At 43.6% G+C, this 18,804-nt stretch overlaps 3 protein-coding genes across 5 annotated transcripts in view; 1 reads left to right on the forward strand and 2 right to left on the reverse strand.

Moving 5' to 3' along the window:
• aebp1a (AE binding protein 1a) overlaps window positions 1–4,284 on the forward strand; it is a 29,610-nt gene extending 25,326 nt beyond the window's left edge. Inside the window, exons 16-20 of the mRNA XM_088624218.1 lie at window positions 8–187; window positions 1,036–1,402; window positions 2,082–2,221; window positions 2,724–2,823; window positions 3,127–4,284. Of these exons, the coding sequence (XP_088480344.1) occupies window positions 8–187; window positions 1,036–1,402; window positions 2,082–2,221; window positions 2,724–2,823; window positions 3,127–3,728 (1,389 nt within the window). The 3' untranslated portion in view covers window positions 3,729–4,284. The remainder of the gene's footprint in view (window positions 1–7; window positions 188–1,035; window positions 1,403–2,081; window positions 2,222–2,723; window positions 2,824–3,126) is intronic.
• Window positions 4,285–4,931: 647 nt separating this feature from the next.
• pold2 (polymerase (DNA directed), delta 2, regulatory subunit) lies at window positions 4,932–12,820 on the reverse strand. Of its 2 annotated transcripts, none has more exons than XM_088624220.1 (11): window positions 12,683–12,820; window positions 11,627–11,845; window positions 10,998–11,119; window positions 10,259–10,382; window positions 9,556–9,670; window positions 8,908–9,106; window positions 8,392–8,472; window positions 7,897–8,054; window positions 7,398–7,525; window positions 6,091–6,192; window positions 4,932–5,751 (listed from the first exon to the last, which is right to left on the reverse strand). In XM_088624220.1, exons 2-11 carry the CDS (start codon window positions 11,841–11,843, stop codon window positions 5,591–5,593), a joined length of 1,407 nt encoding a protein of 468 aa, XP_088480346.1. In that variant the 5' UTR covers window positions 11,844–11,845; window positions 12,683–12,820; the 3' UTR covers window positions 4,932–5,590. The 2 variants fall into 2 exon arrangements, with proteins under 2 accessions (XP_088480346.1, XP_088480345.1); XM_088624219.1 differs by having other exon boundaries at window positions 11,627–11,892.
• A 1,543-nt stretch (window positions 12,821–14,363) lies between these two features.
• Window positions 14,364–18,541, reverse strand: myl7 (myosin, light chain 7, regulatory). Of its 2 annotated transcripts, XM_088624221.1 has the most exons (7): window positions 18,393–18,541; window positions 17,421–17,531; window positions 16,839–16,914; window positions 16,419–16,523; window positions 15,576–15,654; window positions 15,110–15,158; window positions 14,364–14,626 (listed from the first exon to the last, which is right to left on the reverse strand). In XM_088624221.1, exons 1-7 carry the CDS (start codon window positions 18,459–18,461, stop codon window positions 14,522–14,524), a joined length of 594 nt encoding a protein of 197 aa, XP_088480347.1. In that variant the 5' UTR covers window positions 18,462–18,541; the 3' UTR covers window positions 14,364–14,521. The 2 variants fall into 2 exon arrangements, with proteins under 2 accessions (XP_088480347.1, XP_088480348.1); XM_088624222.1 differs by lacking the exon at window positions 17,421–17,531 and having other exon boundaries at window positions 18,393–18,476.
• Window positions 18,542–18,804: the final 263 nt, after the last annotated feature.

Raw genomic sequence — 18,804 nt, forward strand, 5'->3', positions numbered from 1 at the left:
TCCCCAGGGCTCTGAGATGGGCAACTGGGGACTGGGGCACTGGACAGAAGAAGGGTATGACATCTTTCAGAATTTCCCTGACCTCAACAGCGTCTTGTGGGGTGCAGAGGACAGAGGGTGGGTCCCCCGCATAGTGCCAAATCACCATATCCCTATCCCAGAGAACTTCCTATCGGAGAACGCTTCGGTGAGTCTGAGGAACAGTCAAACATGGTCAACGGCCATTTCAAGCGCCTAAAGGTGACAACTCCTGCAAGATTTTGGTTAAAGTAACAGTTATACAGCTTTCTCAGTGTAAATTTACTTACAAAGAAGGTGGTGAACACATACAAATAGGCACTGCATCATTTTCCGCAAAGTGCACCTTCTTTCTTACTTGCAACAGTCAACCATTCCACAGAGTACTGGTAATGGAGAAAAAAGTCTAAAGAAGTCTGACTGTTTTCTCTCTCATGCTCATCCAGTCAGGATTTAATCATTTCTTACGGCTTGCCTTCATGGCTGCAGCTTCAGTATCACATGGGGAGAAGGAGAGTTTGAAGCCCCGCTCTTCTAGACCCAGTCATTACTGGACACGCTGCAAGCTTCACGGGCCATTCCAGGACGGGCAGCACAGATCTAACTGGCATCGCTTCGAGCTTGCAGAAACCACTGCTGGGCTGGGGGCAGAGAACACTGTCCAGCTAATGCCCGTCTTCAACCATCTGTGTGCCACCATTTGGGGAATTGTGATCACTGTTACGCATTGTAACTTCACTTTCCTACATTACTAGAACAGCGAAGGAAAGGCGCAGATACATCCTCTGTGCCTAGATATATGTAATTCGGTGAAACTGAAAGCCTTCTTACTTAACACCAATTGCTGACAAGCTTTTAGAGCTTTACTGCAATTCAGCCAACTCCTAAGCAACAAGCATACCACATACTGGATATAAAAAGTGTACTACTGTATATAATTGAACTACATCATCCACTGAGCAATGGTGGGCCTACTGTTCTTTTAGCTTAGAGGGATCCTCTATATTTGTGTGTCAGGTTGCCGTGGAGACGAGAGCCATTATTTCCTGGATGGAGCGGAATCCGTTCGTCTTGGGGGCCAACATCCAGGCAGGGGAGAAGTTTGTGACCTACCCTTTCGACATGCAGCGCCCGGCTGGGAACAACGGGCGCCGGCGGGGGCGCGAGGAAGAGTACGATGAGGAGGCGTGGGCCCAGAGTCAACAGCACTACGACAGCGAGCTCCGCGAGACTCCGGACGACTCCGTGTTCCGCTGGCTAGCCGTCTCCTACGCCTCCACTCATCTCACCATGACTGAGACCTACCGGGGGGGCTGCCACACCGATGATGTCACCGCTGGCTTGGGCATCACCAACCGGGCCAGCTGGAAGCCAGTTGTGGGCAGTGAGTGCACACCGCATGTGACTGGAAAAACACTGCAGTGAGAAAATCCCACACAAATCTGTACACAGACATTCAAGAGGGGTCTGCAGCTGCTCCTGCTGAGGCACAGTTCTTCTGGGGTTATGCTTAGCTTTAAATACTGATTAAACAGAGGCCTGAAACATGTCATTTCATACAAAAAAGTAAAGAGCCCAAATTCAATCCCCAGCACAATGAGAACGTAATCCTGAAGTCAGTGCAGTTCTTCCAGACTAAAGATACACATACAGTATGTTTTTGAGATTTTTGTACTTAATATTTTAGAATGCAAAGTTTTCAAAAGTGTACCCAGAATAACGTTTTTGGGGCTATGTCTGACTCTTGCCAGTTCTAAATCTACACTGATTCCATGTTCTGAACATGCATTAGGAGGACTAGCTTAGTTTCTGTTAAAATTCTGGTAGATTGCAATATAAGGTAGCCCTCTTGTGGCCTTACGGTATATTGGTTTCTTGCAGAGCCAATCAGCTTGTGCAATGAGGAATCTCAATCTTAAGTGAGGCATTACAGTAAAAAAAAGAGGGAGACTAATATCCATTGAAAGCATCAACCTATCACGTAACTCACAATTTTAGTACTTCAGCATTCTGTCTGTTCTTGTTAGTCAGCTGTTAATGCCAGCTTTTCCACTGTCACTTAGGCATGAATGACTTCAGCTACCTGCACACCAACTGCTTTGAGCTCTCCATCTTTGTGGGCTGTGACAAGTTCCCTCATGAGAGCGAGCTTCCACAGGAGTGGGAGAGTAACCGAGAGGCCCTGCTGGTCTTCATGGAGCAGGTAACTGGGGCCACCAAGCCAGATAACTGTGCTGTTACCATCAGAATTCTTAATTTCACCTCTTTATGATGTCCTTACCAAACCTTGCATCGATATCATTGTTGCTCAGCTGGATCTGGTAAGGCTGGCTTCTAGTGTTCCTGTTGAAATACAGGTAATTGTGCTGAGAGATAATTAACTGTGTCTTCATCCCGCCTGGACAACAGAGCAAGTGAAAGCTCACAGCCAAAGCGATCCTCCAATTATATGGCAATAAACCAGTCTTCCAGCTGCAAAATCTTGCCAATTTAGATGCCAGATTTGAAGGAAAATAAAAATCAAGAAACAAGTTTGCCCACCTTTGTGCACTGATTTTACCTCAAGATGACAGATGGAAAGAAGAGGCTGCCTTCTTATGGTTGTTTCACTGGTGAGCTGCTTATGGCCCAGGGCCATTATACCGAGCTCTACCAATCCGATTCACAGACTTGCCCTAACACAGGCGCGATTCTGATCTATACAGGTGCATCGTGGGATCAAGGGAGTGGTGAAAGATCGTGAAGGCAATCCCATTGCCAATGCTACCGTGTCTGTGGACGGGATCAACCACGACGTTAAGACAGGTGAGGATTTAAGGCTTTCGGGAGGCGGGTATTCTTGACAGTTGTTTGCAATCCTGTGTTGTACAGGAGTCACACGATAAATCCTAATTGGAGTCATAACACATTAGCCTGTGTTCCAGTACATATAATTCCAAAGCAAGCGGCTATTTTAAAGAGCCCTCAGCACAAGAAGAGTATAGCATGACCAGAGTGATGACAGAATAGTGTAATATACAGTATTACAATATTGCAATGGCCAGAAACGTTAGCATGAGGTCATAAGATGCCGAGGGATCTCATCAGTGATTAATCTCACTCGTTTAGCCGCCAACGGGGACTACTGGCGCCTGCTGAACCCCGGAGAGTATCGAGTGACGGTGCGTGCGGAGGGCTACTCCCCAGGATCCAGGTTATGCGTGGTGGGCTATGAGGTCGGGGCGACGCAGTGCAGTTTCACCCTGGTCAAATCCAACTGGGACCGCATCCGCCAGATCATGGCCCTGAACGGGAACAGGCCCATCAGACTCATCCACAAGAACGGGAGCAGACCCGAGTCTGCGAACGGCAACGGGAACAGGTACGGAAAGGGGAACAAGAACGGCAGACGGCGCCCGCTTTCTCGCCTATCGCGTCAGCAACTCCTCCGATTGTTGAGGCTCAAGAGGATCCGGGAGCAAAGGCTCAGAGCCAACGCCACGAGCACAGCGCCCCCTACCACTGAAATGCCCCTCACTACCACCCAGCCTCTCCCGAGCTCCACTGAGCCCACCACTCCAGAAGACATCCCCGTGGAGGGCACACCATATGATTCTTGGTTCATCGTGGAAAGCCCAACCACACCAGCCGGAGCAGGTTCGTGGGACACGCCGGAGCCCACGGAGAACTACGAGTTCGAGTTCAAAATCGACGACGAGTACGAAAGCTAAGCGCCGCCTTTTTTTCGTGTGCGGGCAACAGCGCAGTGGCGAAAGTCGGGAAATTCTGTAACTTCGTTAAAATCTATCTTATTTCCAGTTTTAAGATCTTCTTAGTTGGAGAAAAGCAACGCTTCACCCTGCCTCCACACACGCATGTGCACTCTTTCACTATGTTAATTACCGGCGCTTGCAGGACCTTTTCCAACCTTTTAGCGTGGCCAGTAGTGACAACTTGGTTTGAACAAATATTAACTGGGTGGGGAAGGCTTTGCGTCTCCGTTATTCGAACGCTGAGGAATGTAAGAAGAGTGGATTCTTAAGGCAGGTAAAGACTTATGTGTGAATGTATGAAATACCAATTGGTTATTTTAATTATCAGTTGGATCTGATTGTGGGAGACCTACTTTATGAGGGCAGGAACGTACAGTATGAGCATTTGAGAAAAATGTTTTGGAAAGCCTGTAAGGCTTCTGCACTCCACAACTGATGCACGCAGAATGGAATTAGCAAAATGTCCCAAAGTTAAAGTAAATTTTTCTTAATAAAAGCACAAGAGTTAAGGTTGTGTTGGACTGATGAGTTCATTTCATTCTTTTTTGTCATTTTAAAAATACAAGCACAAATTCTGAAAACGGGGACAAATTTCTTATTAAAAGCATTACTGGTAGGAACATAATAGGTAAGGTTCCCCAATAAATAAATAAATCTTATAAATTAATGCACTGTGTATTTCTGGTTACTTATGAATCACATAAACCAAGCATATATAGTACCAGATAATACACTTTTTTGCTTGATTCATAAGCCTTACCCTAAAACTAGAATCGTGTTCCTCCATTTATTATTTAGAAAGGATCCTTGTTTTCTAGTACCAATGATCCAACTTTTACTACTTAAAATCAAGGTCACCAGCAGTTTGAAAAAGTACTCTGCAAATACAATGATCTAAATATTTACTTGAAATGTTTTGCATTTATTTTAATACATCTGAACAATCAATCATCTATCCAAGGCCAACTATCTTGAATGCAGGGTACAATCTGGGAGCAAATGACTCCCCTTCCCCAGGATGCTAATTCTTACTGACTGTTGTACTGTAAGTCTGATCATTTCTTTTTAACTGTATTAGCATGCATGTACACTGAAACACTAACACTCAATGACACTTCCACTTTCAAAGCCCACAACCATACATATGATAATGATCCCAAACATTGTCTATACGTTTATTAAAATAAAGAGTAGATTCATTTGTATCATACATTTAATCTGTCTCTTAGCAAGACCATTATCTTTGGACATTAAAAGGAACATAACTGTATCTGTCCTCATTTAACAAATATGAAATCCTTCTTCAACAAACAACTGACATTGCTATTATGGGGTTTAAACAAAACAATGCACGACAAGGTGTCTTTTAAATGCCACCTGCAAGTGGCACCTCCTCACTCGTGATCTTACATTACTGCAGGTTCGTGTTTTTTTAACCTGAGCAAGTTCTATAATATACATTATTTCTAATAAGTTCACATCAGAGAAAAAAACACCTGACAATCCAATGCAGCAAATAGGTTGACGGAAACAGACACACTTAACTGAGTTATGGTCTCCAGCTTATTCAATTCCATAGATGTTGGAGGCAGACGCAAACTGTAAAAATAGCTAGTGTCAGATGAATAAATTCTGTGTTAATATCTAATTCAGATAAACCACAGTGAACAAGGGGTTACTTCACAAAGAAACATAGCAGGGATTCTGGTACATCATCTGGCTGTAGAGTTACTTCCACACAGCAGGAGGAATCCAAGGTTTCTGATGTCACGATACTTGTGAGGAAACAGTCTGTGCTTGTTAGCTTTCTTTTGCCACTCTCAGTGGCTGATGTTCATTTCGCTCTCCTCCTCATCCTCGGCTGAGAAAGCCGAGAAGCTGATTGGCTGACACTCCAGATTGCGTAGGTTGACCAGGCAAGCGGTTTGTGTTGTGCTGAATTCTGGGACAGCGACCAGGAGGACTTCTTGACCATCCGCTCCTAGATAAGAAAGGTGAAAAGGCAGTTAGAGTGAACAGTAGCTATTTTAAGAATTGGCATCTGCCTTTGGAATTTCATAATCTGAAAACCACTGTACAGCAGCTTACTCAATTAAGCGTGTCTGGTTCCATCAATAAAATGCACACATAACAGTCCAAAATCCAGGTGGGTACAATCTGTACAATAATAAAGAGATACTGCATAAAACCCCTCAGCCACACACTCCCTCCCTCCAGGGCCACGACTGGGAATCCGGTAGGCAGCAAAAGCTGTCTCAGTTTTTTAATAGCCAAGATATAATGACCACCTGGCAGAAGGTACTCGGAAGACTCTTCTCACCTGTGATGCGCTTTGACTGGAAGGAGGGAGCATTGCCACAGAAGTAGACGTGTGGACACTCCTCCAGAATGAAGGGATCGTTCTGGTAGAAGGGGTAGCAGCCTTTGGAAAAAATAGAACAAGTCAGCAACAGTCAGCTAAAGCCTTTGTCACATTAGAGGACTCGACACGACTTCTAGTCGGAGAGCATGTCAAACTTAACGACTGCAGTTGCTGAATCTCGCTGCCTTTGTTGTCCTAGAGGGCGTCAAATTATACGACTAGGAATCGCAGGGGGTGACTAATTACACGATTCCCTCACAGCATTTCAGCACAGTTCCAAATCTCGGAAAAGTACGGTGAGGTTGCCTCATTTTGGCAGCCAATCAACGTGGAGCACACTGGAATAGGAGGAGGAGCACCGCATGAAAGTAAACAAACACTAAACATCGAACAGACACCTGCGCTGGCTCAAAGTTCAAAGAGCCTCTCCTCCATTCGCACAGTCCAAAACACTCGCTTTCCTTCTTTCCTTGCCGCCGCATCGTATGCATTGTACTTCCGGCTGAGCTCTCATTGGCTGTTGACTGTCGCAGACACAAGAGCCCACCCCAAAGACTTGTTTGAAACCTGTTTGATTTTATTGTAGCGAGTCGCAGAGAGTCATAGGGGCTGTTAAGAGGGCTATGACTGAGTCCCACTGCACATTTGACAGTAATGGGCACGGGCTGCGACTCTTTACAACTCGCTGCGATTTTCTTATGATTATGTAAATGAAGGCTACGGCTGAAAATCCTAGGAAAAGTCGTGTAGTGTGTCGCCCGCATAACAGACGAGATTAGCTGACTTTACAAAGTTTAAAGCTTCAAGCAAATGATTCACTTCCGGTCACGGTCGTGGATTGGTATTTACGCTGCAAAATGCCAGAATGTCTCCCTGGAGCTGCTCAACAATTTATCTGTCCCCCTCAGGCAAAAAAAAATGCACAAATTACAACCCTCCATTTCTCTCCATGTCTTTCTCTTACAAAAAGTTCCTTTACCACGAGCCTACTCTTGCAACATCCTAACAAAATATCCACCAAAAGTATCTACTTTGGTTCCTACACACATTGTTTCTCAGTTCTCAACCCAAGACATATCTCCCAGCTATGAGGCTACACTGCTGCCCCTTTAACTCAAAAGGACTTCTCTAGTCCACAGACCCCTTACACAAATTTGCCTTTCTACCTGTTCCCACGCTCTCTCTCTACAGAGGCTCCTTTTCACTTTTCTGCTGGAAGCAGAGCAGCGTTCCACCTGCCCAAACCCCTGTGACCAGCTGCTTACCCAGTGTGTCAGGTGCAGTGGGCGCAAGGTGGGAGAGTCTCAGTGTGGTCTCCAGGATGTCCAGGTGTTTGTCCATACTGCTATATTTGAAGATGTCATTTACATTCTGCCCGGAGGTCCCCAAAAATCTACAACACATAATCAGCAACAACACCCATCACCAGTCCAGTTCTCATAATAAAACACAAAAGAAACCCAAGATGGGAAACGTTAATTAGTAGTATTCATGCAATGTATCCCTCACAATAAACCCCCCAATGCATCACACTCTTAATAAAGCCAGCGTGGCTTTGAAATATGAGGCAGGGAGGAAGATAAGAACACTCAAATCTACAAGCAGGCCCGGGCCAGAAAAAAGGCCATTTCTTAGACATTTATTTCTTAGCATTTATTATGAAGACGGCTATGCCACAGTGAAGCACTCAGGAAAAAAGGAACACGGACACTTTTGTGGCCTTGGAAAGGAGACACAGATGTCTGTAGCCCCCCCCCTGCTCACCGGACCCCGTTGATTTCGGCCTGGAAGGGGTTGCTGACAAGATGCAGGGTAGGGTAGGCCCGGGACAGGGGGAACATGCAGCGGTGCAGAGGCTGCTGGGGTAGAGTGTAGTTGGTTGGGTCGTACTCTCCTGGCATCAGATCCACAGGCACAGAGGCCTAGGGAAAACAGAAAGGGCAGTCTTCCATTTCAGGAGCAAGCGAAGGGGGAGAATTCAACTTGACAACGTGGAACGGAAGCAAGACTCCCGCGTTTTATCACTGCACACTGCTTCCAACTCAGGTTGTGAATTCCTGCCAGGTCTTGCCGGCAAAAAACACTGCAATATTATGCAGCTTTCCAAAAAGAACAACTAGGTTATTTGTTCATATTTACGAGCTCTTCATTTAGCACATCACAGACACAAGCAGTAAAAAACAAAGGCAGAGCAAGAAAGCAAGCAAGCCCTGCTATCGAAGAGGAAAACGCCCATCCGCTGAAGGCATCCTCACTCACCACCAGCTGCACGAGCACTTCATCCAGCATGCGGATCGCCTCCACGCTGCCTGCCTGTGTCTTCTTGGTTAGGTACTTAGCCTGTGGAAAGGGAAGATGGTTCAGCTAGAGCTGAATCACTCTTGGGTAAGGTAGTGGCTGCTTAAGGTACTCACTGTATCCCTACAAAGAGCAGGGGGGAAATAAAATATACAGTGCAAAAACGGAACTTCTCTATTTTATGACTTGCAAAAGCGATGCACACCATGCACCGGTTCAAATATTCATACACCTACATCAAGTTTTATTCAACCACTTTCTTTTTCAACTGTCTCATGTTGACGATTCTCAACGCCATGTCATCACCGGCAGATCTGTGTCCGCGCCATTCTGTGCTTTGTAGCTTTATTAGCTGTGAAACTGTAGTGCAACAGAGCCCTGTGTGAGTGGCCTGTACGCCGCACGTGCACAACCCTTCCCCGACTCTCTTGTGCTCTAACGCCGCGCTAGCAGAGCGGTGCTGGGAGCCTCTCTCGCCTTGTTGATGGAGTCCTTGCCCTGGGTGCTCTGGCTCAGCAGGTTGCCAGCGAGCAGGACGCGGGAGATGCGGGCCGCGCCACTCTGCTCGCCCTCGTCGCCCAGCTGTCCGGTCACCATGTCGATGAGCAGCTGCAGCCCCAGGAGGCTGTCTGCACTGCCGCCCCCCAGCCCCAGCCCGGAGGCCAGAAGAACGTACCTGCAGGAGGAAGAAAAGGAACATGAAGTTACACAAAAACATTGGACATAGAAACCCTGATATATAAAAAGTTGTATATAAAGTAGTTTACATGTGCATTTTAAAGCAGGAGGGGATATTACAATACAGTATTGAATTACTGCACAATAGCCGGCTCAGGATGAAGTCACTTGGTTTACTTGTGTCCCTTTGGAGGATGTGAAAGGCTGATTGATACAGGGCTTTGGATCAATCAGTCAATATCAATATCAATATCAAATTAAAATTTGATATTTTAAGAAATCGTACTTTTAAATACAAATACACAAGAAGAGGTGACAAAATGGATCAAAATCTATTCATTTTACATGAAAAGAATTTCACTGCTTTGGTATAACATCAAGGAAGCCATTCTTCCCAGTGCTTTAAAAAACACCAGGAATCACGGATAGATGATAGTCTGAGCTTACTGGTCAGCATCTAAATCTTTCCTGGGGGGTTGGCAAGGGAGGTCAGCCGTGCAGTAGCTTTCCACCATGAATTTTCCATCGTTCTTCTCTGCACCAAACACAGCAACCACGCTGCCTACAGCACCAGGACAAATCAGAACAGCCGAGAGCCTTTAGAGCATTCCCCATCAACAAACCGAACCATTAATCAGGACAAACTCACTAGAAACCCACTCTCGTTGTGAATAACACTACAGATATTGCCACAGCACATGTATAGTTAAAGACACTAAAAATGCATGCTAAAAAGGGTAATTCAATGACTACCAGAGAACTGGCCAAAAACACTGTGAAGAACAGGGTTACTGGTTTACCCAGTTCATAACTGTATTCAATCCCCAAGCCATGACTATACAATAGAATATGAAATTATTAAGTCTTAATATGAGAATGCTAAGAACCCGAAAAACGAATGTGTTTTTTAATGGACACCATGTAAAATAAATGTATACATATTGTAATGGGAACCGGATGAACTGTTTTTTTTTATAGTGAAAGTGGCTGTACACACATAGACAATACATGAACATGTAGATACTGTTTATGAGACTGAAAGATTTAACATTTTAAACAAGTTACTGAAACATTCCCTCCTGAAGCACCATCCTGTCCAATTGTAGAGTGTACCCAGCAGGACAGAGTGCACACAAAAAGTCCTGCTCACCTGTAACAAGCTTCTGTGTGTCAATGTTGCCTTCCAGTTTTATTCTCTGCAGTTCATCCTCCAGAATGAGCTCATCTGACTGGCATATGTACTTGGCCCGAGGAGGCTGGGGTAGGAGATTGTGCTAAAACAATCACAGACAAAACAATGAAAATTAATGACTGAATCCCTAGTGATGTTGGGATTCCAGGCTTGATGCAATAATGCATAATATAAAAATACATTATATTAGGCCTAAACATTATTTAGAAAAGAGTTACTGTTGTAAAGGGATTCAGAGATTCCAATGCTCTGTATAAGGTTGCTGGTTCACATCCTGCGGCTGGCAGAGGAATCCTACTCCGTTGGGCCCTTGAGCAAGGCCCTTAACCCCAACTGCTCTGGGGTGCTGTATAAATGGCTGACCCTGCGCTCCGACCCCAGGCTTCTCTCCCTGTCTGTGTGTCTCATGGAGAGCAAGTTGGGGTATGTGAAAAGACAAATTCCTAAAACAAGAAACTGTATATGGCCAATAACATGATCTTATCTCTATCTTATCTTATAGGTGGATCGGAAAAGGACACTTAGTTTGGATTAATGTTTTTTGCTGTTATTCTAATGAGAACCAATTAATGCACTAATTTTATTTTTATTGCTATACTATAGCTTGTGCTTTGTGTTTCCTTTCTGTATGCTAACGCTGAGATCACTCAACACGGCCTGTAAATAAGACAGTGGGAATAAAAACTCCTCCACTTGCCTCCTCGCTGATCTCTCGCAGGATGGATGGCTGGAGCTCCATGTGCTTAAAGATGGTTCCCACAATGCAACACTGCTCCCCCATTTGGATTTCACACAGCTTCCTGATAGGCACACCTGCACCTACAAGGAATTTCCATGGTTTCATTCATATTTGCAGAAAAACAGTTAAAAAAATAACTAAATCTCAGTTCAAGAAAGATCATGGATCTTGTCATTCAATCTATGGCCAATCAAAATGTACTCTTCCTGTTGATCACAAAAATATGCTTTGGATAGGAAGCACGCTGTTTGATTTTCATATGCCCAGTATTACTGATACTTTCAGCACATTATACCACAGCCCATACTATACACAGGGCAAAACAAATAGAGAACATGACAAATAGTACTGTGAAATGCAACTAAGGGCACTCTACGAGGCGAACAGCACTTTTAATCCATGGGACCAATGCACAGGACAAACTGGACAATCTTCTATATCAGAAGTGATACCTTTGATCATAAGTCACCCCCCCCAGCACTTAACAATTAAAGAGTGTTCTTAAAACGCCTGAAAAATGATTTGAAGGGCAAAAATCGCTCCTCAACTTTCAGGATAACCAGAACACACAAAAAAAGAGTGCCCACCCCACTTCTGCTGGGCTCGCTTAACGAGGACGGGGCTCATCTGCACGAGCCGGGTGGCGTAGATGTGGGCGTACTGGCGGTTGAAGCTGCGCTCCCCCAGTTTGAAGCGCTCGGAACAGCTGACGTACGACGGGCGCATTCTTTCAAACACCGGCCCCTCGGAGGCAGGGGGGCCCAGCAGGGTTCCCTCCTTCGGGACCGTCAGATCAGAGAACATCCCTGGCGGCAGATGAGAGGGAGGAGGAACGAAAGGAGTTGAGACTTTCCTGCAAAAGAAAACAGAAATACTGCTGATGAGCCCCAGCGACTTCCTGGGTCTCACCCTGCTTTTAAACCTACCTGGACAGGCTTATCAGGAGCTCCAGACCCCAAATTTACACGATCTTCCTTAGTTTTCTAATAGGACCCAGAGGACGTGGAAACCCATAAAATCATAACTTATTGAACCGTTTCCATTTTTAAAGTAGGGCGTGCACTGCAACAAGAGCTACAGTAGTTTGGGAGAAAGGAGTAACAACACGTAGCTTTTTGATAGGATTTTAAAAAAGATCTGCCTTTATTTATCGCGAAGACATCCTTTGCAGCTCTAGCAAACGAACAATTCACTGAATTAGATGATTAATATGTCGCATGTCACCGGAAACTGTTAGGCATGTCTTTATACAGCGCAAAACAGCATTCCAAAATTAAAATACCCAATTAGCAGTTTAAACTATTTACCTAGCTTTATACTGAACAGTTTTAGCTGATTTAAAGCATATATATTTTATCTGATTACCATTGAAATTTACAACATAGTTATAAACATAGCGCCAGATAGTGTAAACAAAACCTTATGTATATTACGACTCATTTATTAACTGTATCAATAGCGAGTATATTTTAATATATGAACAAATACTTCACAGACGCGTCTAGAGCATAACACCAACCAACAAAATCAGATTACAAATCATGCGCCGTGACAGTTTTTAATTCTCTCCAAATATTTATAAACGCCTTCCCTCTGTTGTGCTTTAATAACAACAAGCATTTATTCCAATCATTTGCTCTTACCTTTATAATTTTATTACACAGTATCTCGAAGTAGACACGGTGTTAAATGTTCCTTTTTCTTTTAATTCAATTTATCACGTCTACCGGCTCAAGGGACAACATTTGCGAACTCCCGCGCCAGCAAGCTCTCGAACTATGCCCTCTCACCTTTCACCTCGATGTCACGGTAACATGCGACGCCATATTGAGAAGGTCGGCGTGTAATACAGAACTAAGGCTGTTTTTTTTATAACTGTGTGTGCACCAAAATCCCGCGTTTATATTTATGTAAATAGTAGGAATGACAGATTATGTGAGAGGCTATCATAAAATGTTATTTGTAGGGACTGCTGAGCTCAAATTAGAAGTAATGAACATGGTTCAGCATTTGGGATGGTGGGCATAACTGCACTAGATTTTATTGCCTATGTACATGTATGAATTGTTATTCTTGTCGTTCTCTCTGGACGTCCACAGTACAACACACAACACAACATAATGTAGTCTGCAAAGGAACAAGTAATAGGTTTTGTTCCATGCTGAAAAGAGAAGAGAGAAAACACAACTGTTTCCCCTGCGAAGCCTTCTTCAAATGTGAAAAAGACAGGGCAGACAGCAATGCATATGTAAACTACTTTATATACAACTTTTTATATATCAGGGTTTCTATGTCCAATGTTTTTGTGTAACTTCATGTTCCTTTTCTTCCTCCTGCAGGTACGTTCTTCTGGCCTCCGGGCTGGGGCTAGGGGGCGGCAGTGCAGACAGCCTCCTGGGGCTGCAGCTGCTCATCGACATGGTGACCGGACAGCTGGGCGACGAGGGCGAGCAGAGTGGCGAGCCAGAGCACCCAGGGCAAGGACTCCATCAACAAGGCGAGAGAGGCTCCCAGCACCGCTCTGCTAGTGCAGCGTTAGAGCACAAGAGAGTCGGGGAAGGGTTGTGCACATGCGGCGCACAGGCCACTCACGCAGGGCTCTGTTGCACTACAGTTTCACAGCTAATAAAGCTACAAAGCACAGAATGGCGCCGACACAGATCTGCCGGTGATGACATGGCGTTGAGAATCGTCAACATGAGACAGTTGAAAAAGAAAGTGGTTGAATAAAACTTGATGTAGGTGTATGAATATTTTAAACGGTGCATGGTGTGCATCGCTTTTGCACTGTATATTTTATTTCCACTCTGCTCTTTGTAGGGATACAGTGAGTACCTTAAGCAGCCACTACCTTACCCAAGACTGATTCAGCTCTAGCTGAACCATCTTTGCTGTCTGCCCTGTCTTTCTCACACATTAAGAAGCTTCACAGCCGAAACGTTGTGTTTTCTCTCTTCTCTTTTCAGCATGGACAAAACCTATTACTTGTTTCTTTGCAGACTAAGCATACTGACGCAGCTACCCACCTGAAATAACGTAGACAGTACATTAAAAAACACTACAGTAGTGATAGTATGTACAGTCAATAAACAACCAGAACTACAGTGAACAAAACTACGTGGAAGTCCAAGTCAAAACTGCTCTGAGGTATTGCACAGCTAACTGTTTATAATGCACACTGCCGTTGGGTAGAAGCTGTTCTTAAACCTAGTCGTCTGTGTTTTAATGGTGTGGTATCGCTTGCCAGAGGGTAGGGGGGAGAACAGTTTGTAGTCCTAAATTTATTAATTAATAATATTTAATTTAAAATTAAGAAGACCCCAGCAGATTTTCATTTGTTTATTCATTGGTTGATTGTGTGTTACATTAATGGTTGTCTGCGGTTCCACTGTGAGGGACTCCTGCTCCTGATGTGAAGAAGATCTGAGGAGCACAGAAAGTGCTGACATCATCACGGCAATGTCTCACTGGGCGTGGCCTTCTCAAGACTCCTCCTTCTCGTCTCCGTGGGTGATGATGTAACAGAGGGACTTGTAGTCGATGTTGCCACTGACATCAATGGGTGCAAGGGAGAAAGCTTGCTCAACCTGGAGAAGAGTGAATGGATACTGGTTTATCCATATTTCTTCATAGATCTATTTGTCCATTACGCCATAGACAGTATAGAGAGGGTGTACAATGATAAACTGTAAGATGTTTGTTATGTCATTTCCCACTGAGGTTGAGAAAATCTTATGACACAACCCAAGACAGCGGGCAAAAATAATGTTCATGAGCCATAAATGGATGGTTACTCCTATATTGTCGTATAAAGCAGAGAAATCTTGGAAGAAGATTACATAGCAGTGCAGCACTGGGAATTCATTTGTAATGACTTAAGACCATGTGGAGTGGATTTTCCTGGCTATAAAGATTTGAAACTTATTTTGTTTTATTTCGTTCCTTTTTATGAGAACTGGGACCTCATGTGTTACTCACGTGGGACCTCATGTGGTCCTCATGTGAGACTGCAGTGTTAGGGAAACCACTAATCACGGATGTAGAACTAAGAAAAATCAGTGAACACTCACTTCTTCTTCTGTGAATTTGTCGGCTTGGGTCAGCAGCAACCTTCTAAACCTGGCAGGCAGAAACAAACCAAGAAACAATGTTAAAAAAACCATCCAAGCGATGAATGAACGATACGTTTGCCCCTCTAAATGTTCTCAAACGTGGCAGCTGATTTGGAATAAAAGGGTAGAAAATATAATTTCTGTCATGTATGATATCACGCAGAAGGTCTGTAAAATCCTACAAAAGATTTTGGACGACCATAGGCGAGGTCAAAAAATATTTTATACTCCTATCAATTTTTTACTCCTAAGTTTTATTCATTTGCCAACTCTGAGTGTTTGGGGGAAGTTCTAGAAATGCCAATTTAATCACAAACGTCACAGATTCCAGGTGTTGCCGTGCTATCACCTTCATTGTTCATGGTATTAGTGCAGGTCTACATCAGCCAAGTAGGCCACAGTCTCTCTTCCAGTGCATACTCACTCATCCTTGTTTACAAAGCCTGTGGCACTGGGGTCAAAAAGCTTGAAGGCAGCAAGGATAGTCTCTTCTGGGTCAGTGCCTGTGAAAGCAGTGCAGTTGTGAGTGAATTTTGTTATGAGAAATAACAGAAGCTTCCATTGTTGATAATCAAAGGCCAACTTACAGAGGGCTCTGGGCTTCTCAGAGTACCCATACTGGAATTTCTGAAACATTTGTGAAGGTACTGGAAATTATTTTCCTCTAGGACATTAACTTAGAATAATTAAACTTTTCTGGCTTTGCTTTGTCATTTACCAGTTACGTTCAATTATTTGCACGTTTTTCTTTGGGGTTGTCCCTTAGGAAGGAATATCTGCACCATTCCACAGATGAATAACAATAAAAAGAAATTAACAATAACAACAGTACAACAGTACTTCATCAATTTCCCTACGGGATTAATAAAGTCTTATCTATCTAATCTAACTTCCATGGTGTGTTAATATTTGTCATAGCTTTACGAGGGCTGAGATTTAGGAGACCACGCTCAAATAATGAAAAGCCAACTTCAAAATAATGTTTATGTACACGCAAATCCACATTATTTATCTGTGTGATTTTAAAAGAGGAATAAAGAAATAACACAGTATACAATTTTTATTTCTTCAAGAATTACTCAGCTTTGAGTGTTAGGGATGTGACCTTTAGAGAAAATAAACAAAAGCAAAAGACCAGCTGTGGACAAAAAGAAGCTGGTGGCACCCCTCCAGCTCTTCATTAATTAAAACCTGTCAGAGCCATGTGGTTTCAATATACCAAATAGCCAGCAGTCACAGGCACACAAGCAATAATCATGCCACCTACCATTAAGCTTCTCCCCAAAGAGAGTGAGGAAAACAGTAAAGTTGATCGGCCCTTTCCCCTCCTGTAGCATCGCCTCCAGTTCTTCATCTGACACATTCAGCTTGCCTGCAATCCCACAAGCACATGGGTTACCTTCCAGGCTGCCTTGAAAACCCAGATTATACAGGTAGCAACAATGATTCCCCAACAGACATTAGCTGAAACTAGGCATCGCCTAAAAAATCCGACACTTCACTGGGAAAAGCTGAGATAAATATTTGCAAGGTTCCTTAGAATGTTGATACACTGTGACAAAGGTAAGGAGTTAGAAGAAATCGTATTCATGCAAAAATTCATTTCATGGGGAAATGGAATGTTGATTTCATGGAATAATAAGGGATGACAGTAACTATGCTTAAATAAAACATATAAAAGCAGTACCCAGCTGTGAGTAGGTCTCTTTTAGGTCTTCTTTTTTAATGATACCATCTCGGTCTTGATCAATACAGCTAAAGGCCTGCAGAAGAGAGAAAAATCCAGCTTATTCATAATTTGCTTAAAGGACTATGTTATACGCAGCATGCGTGACAACATTCTGTGGTACTGATAGTGAGAGACAATGTGTAGTTTCTTACCATATTTGCAACCTACCGTCTAAAACATAATTAACATTTAGTAGCTGCATAAAATCTATGGATTTCAAAGATCACATAAACAGTACTTAGTTAAAAGTACCTTTTTGGGTATTTTATGTATTTCCAAGAAGAACATGCACTTATATGAATTTCTAACATGACAAAGGAACAGGTAGATTAATAGCAATATGGTAAAAATCTTTGTATTTTGTAACATTAATGTCAGGTTAAGGCGCAGCCGTCCGACTTGCCCATCTTATTTCTAGCAAATGAGCAGTCTCCCATAGGGAGAAATAGAAACTAAAAGATACAGTGCTTCTTAGAACACGTTGTTCAACATGACAACATGAAGATGAGCATGTGATTGATATGCGGCACACTGGCGTACCTCCTTAAACTCCTGGATCTGGGACTGCTCGAACATGGAGAAGACATTGGAGGACCCGCGCTGGCTGCGTTTGGCTGCAGCTTTGCTCTTTGTTGCTGCTTTCCTGCTCGCCTGGGCCACATTTCACACACTGTTATATTTACATAGAAGTCACCTATTCTAGCTTAGCACGACCCATTTCTTACCCACCTACTGTATATTATTTTCTGGGGATGTTGACAAAAGAACAACTGCAAAATGTGTACAGTAGAAGCAAACACTGGGATTCTTCAGAAAGATCTGATTGCTTTTCAGATTCAAATAAACAATTGACTCAAAGCGCTATAAAGTTGTTTGGTTGCTCGCTTGCTGGGAAACTGTTATGTCACCCCCCTTGAGTGGTTGGCGTAGTTTTATGTTTCCGAAACAAAGCTGCTTTCACACATAAAAGTCAGTAATTTTGAATAAATAAGCAACGCCTGGGAAATTGCAACATCTGTTATTCCAGCACGGAATGATTATGTACAAACAAATGCATGGAAAAACGATTTTTAAGGACGGTCCCACAACAGTTCAATTTTCTTTAAAAATCCTAATGCGCTTTCTTTTATGTATATTACAATTCAAGCTATGTTTGCCATGAATCACTGGTCACCACTTTTATCTAGTGTAATCCTTGGTTCATCATCATCTGAATTCAATATGATGGAAATCATCAAGACCATGATTTGAAACCTCCAGTCATCCACATTTAGGAAATTTAGAAATGTAAGAAAGCAGATTGAAGCGTCAGCACATACACGTGTACAGTATTGCATCTAGCACAGGAACTTCCATCAGTCTGATTTGAAACGACGCAGTATAACTGTGCCTAAGAGGAGTATTCCAGCCTAGCCTGATCTTTCTTTATGAGTCTCAGTCATCCGTTCTGCCTTGAAGCAAGATACAAGACAAAGCATTGAGGCTTGAAAAGGTGGCCGGTGTCATACTCACCATGTCTGCTCTGTGTGGGTATGTCAGAGGTCCCAGCCTGGCAGATCGCTGTGCTGGGTTATATGACATGCCTTATCTGCTGGCCTCCTATAATAAGAGCTGAGGGATTGCAGTTCCTTACATGGCAATGCCCAGTTCTGAGTTCCAAGTGGTACAGATAAACTCCCAATTCCTTGGATTCCTCGGCAATTGGGAAAGATAGGGAGCAAGAGAGGGACAATGCATGCCGGATAGCAGACACCTTGCTCTGATGAGCCGGAGAATGAAAGAGTGAGCTCGGCACTGGCAGCGCAGTGAAGCAAAGTAGCAGGTACACCAAAAAATAAACGTGGGCACCTCAGACTCTAGTAGACCAACATGGATCCCAGTGGAAGACATATAATTCTAGACAGGATGAACGTATGGAGCAAAA

This window comes from Lepisosteus platostomus, chromosome 3 (genome assembly GCF_059453375.1).
Source record: "Lepisosteus platostomus isolate fLepPlt1 chromosome 3, fLepPlt1.hap1, whole genome shotgun sequence".
NCBI lineage: Eukaryota > Metazoa > Chordata > Actinopteri > Semionotiformes > Lepisosteidae > Lepisosteus > Lepisosteus platostomus.

Bases quoted from the DNA above. Each gene is read 5' to 3' on its own strand.
- myl7 (XM_088624221.1), bottom strand. From the start codon at position 18,461: ATGTCATATAACCCAGCACAGCGATCTGCCAGGCTGGGACCTCTGACA. The intron at 17,532-18,392 runs GTGAGTATGACA...AATGTGGCCCAG, and splicing joins ACCCACACAGAGCAGACATG to GCGAGCAGGAAAGCAGCAAC. The intron at 16,915-17,420 runs GTACGCCAGTGT...TCTCTTCTGCAG, and splicing joins AGATCCAGGAGTTTAAGGAG to GCCTTTAGCTGTATTGATCA.
- pold2 (XM_088624220.1), bottom strand. From the start codon at position 11,843: ATGTTCTCTGATCTGACGGTCCCGAAGGAGGGAACCCTGCTGGGCCCC. The intron at 9,671-10,258 runs GTGAGCAGGACT...CTGGTGCTGTAG, and splicing joins CACACAGAAGCTTGTTACAG to GCAGCGTGGTTGCTGTGTTT. The intron at 7,526-7,896 runs GTGAGCAGGGGG...TATGTGTTGTAG, and splicing joins GCCGAAATCAACGGGGTCCG to ATTTTTGGGGACCTCCGGGC.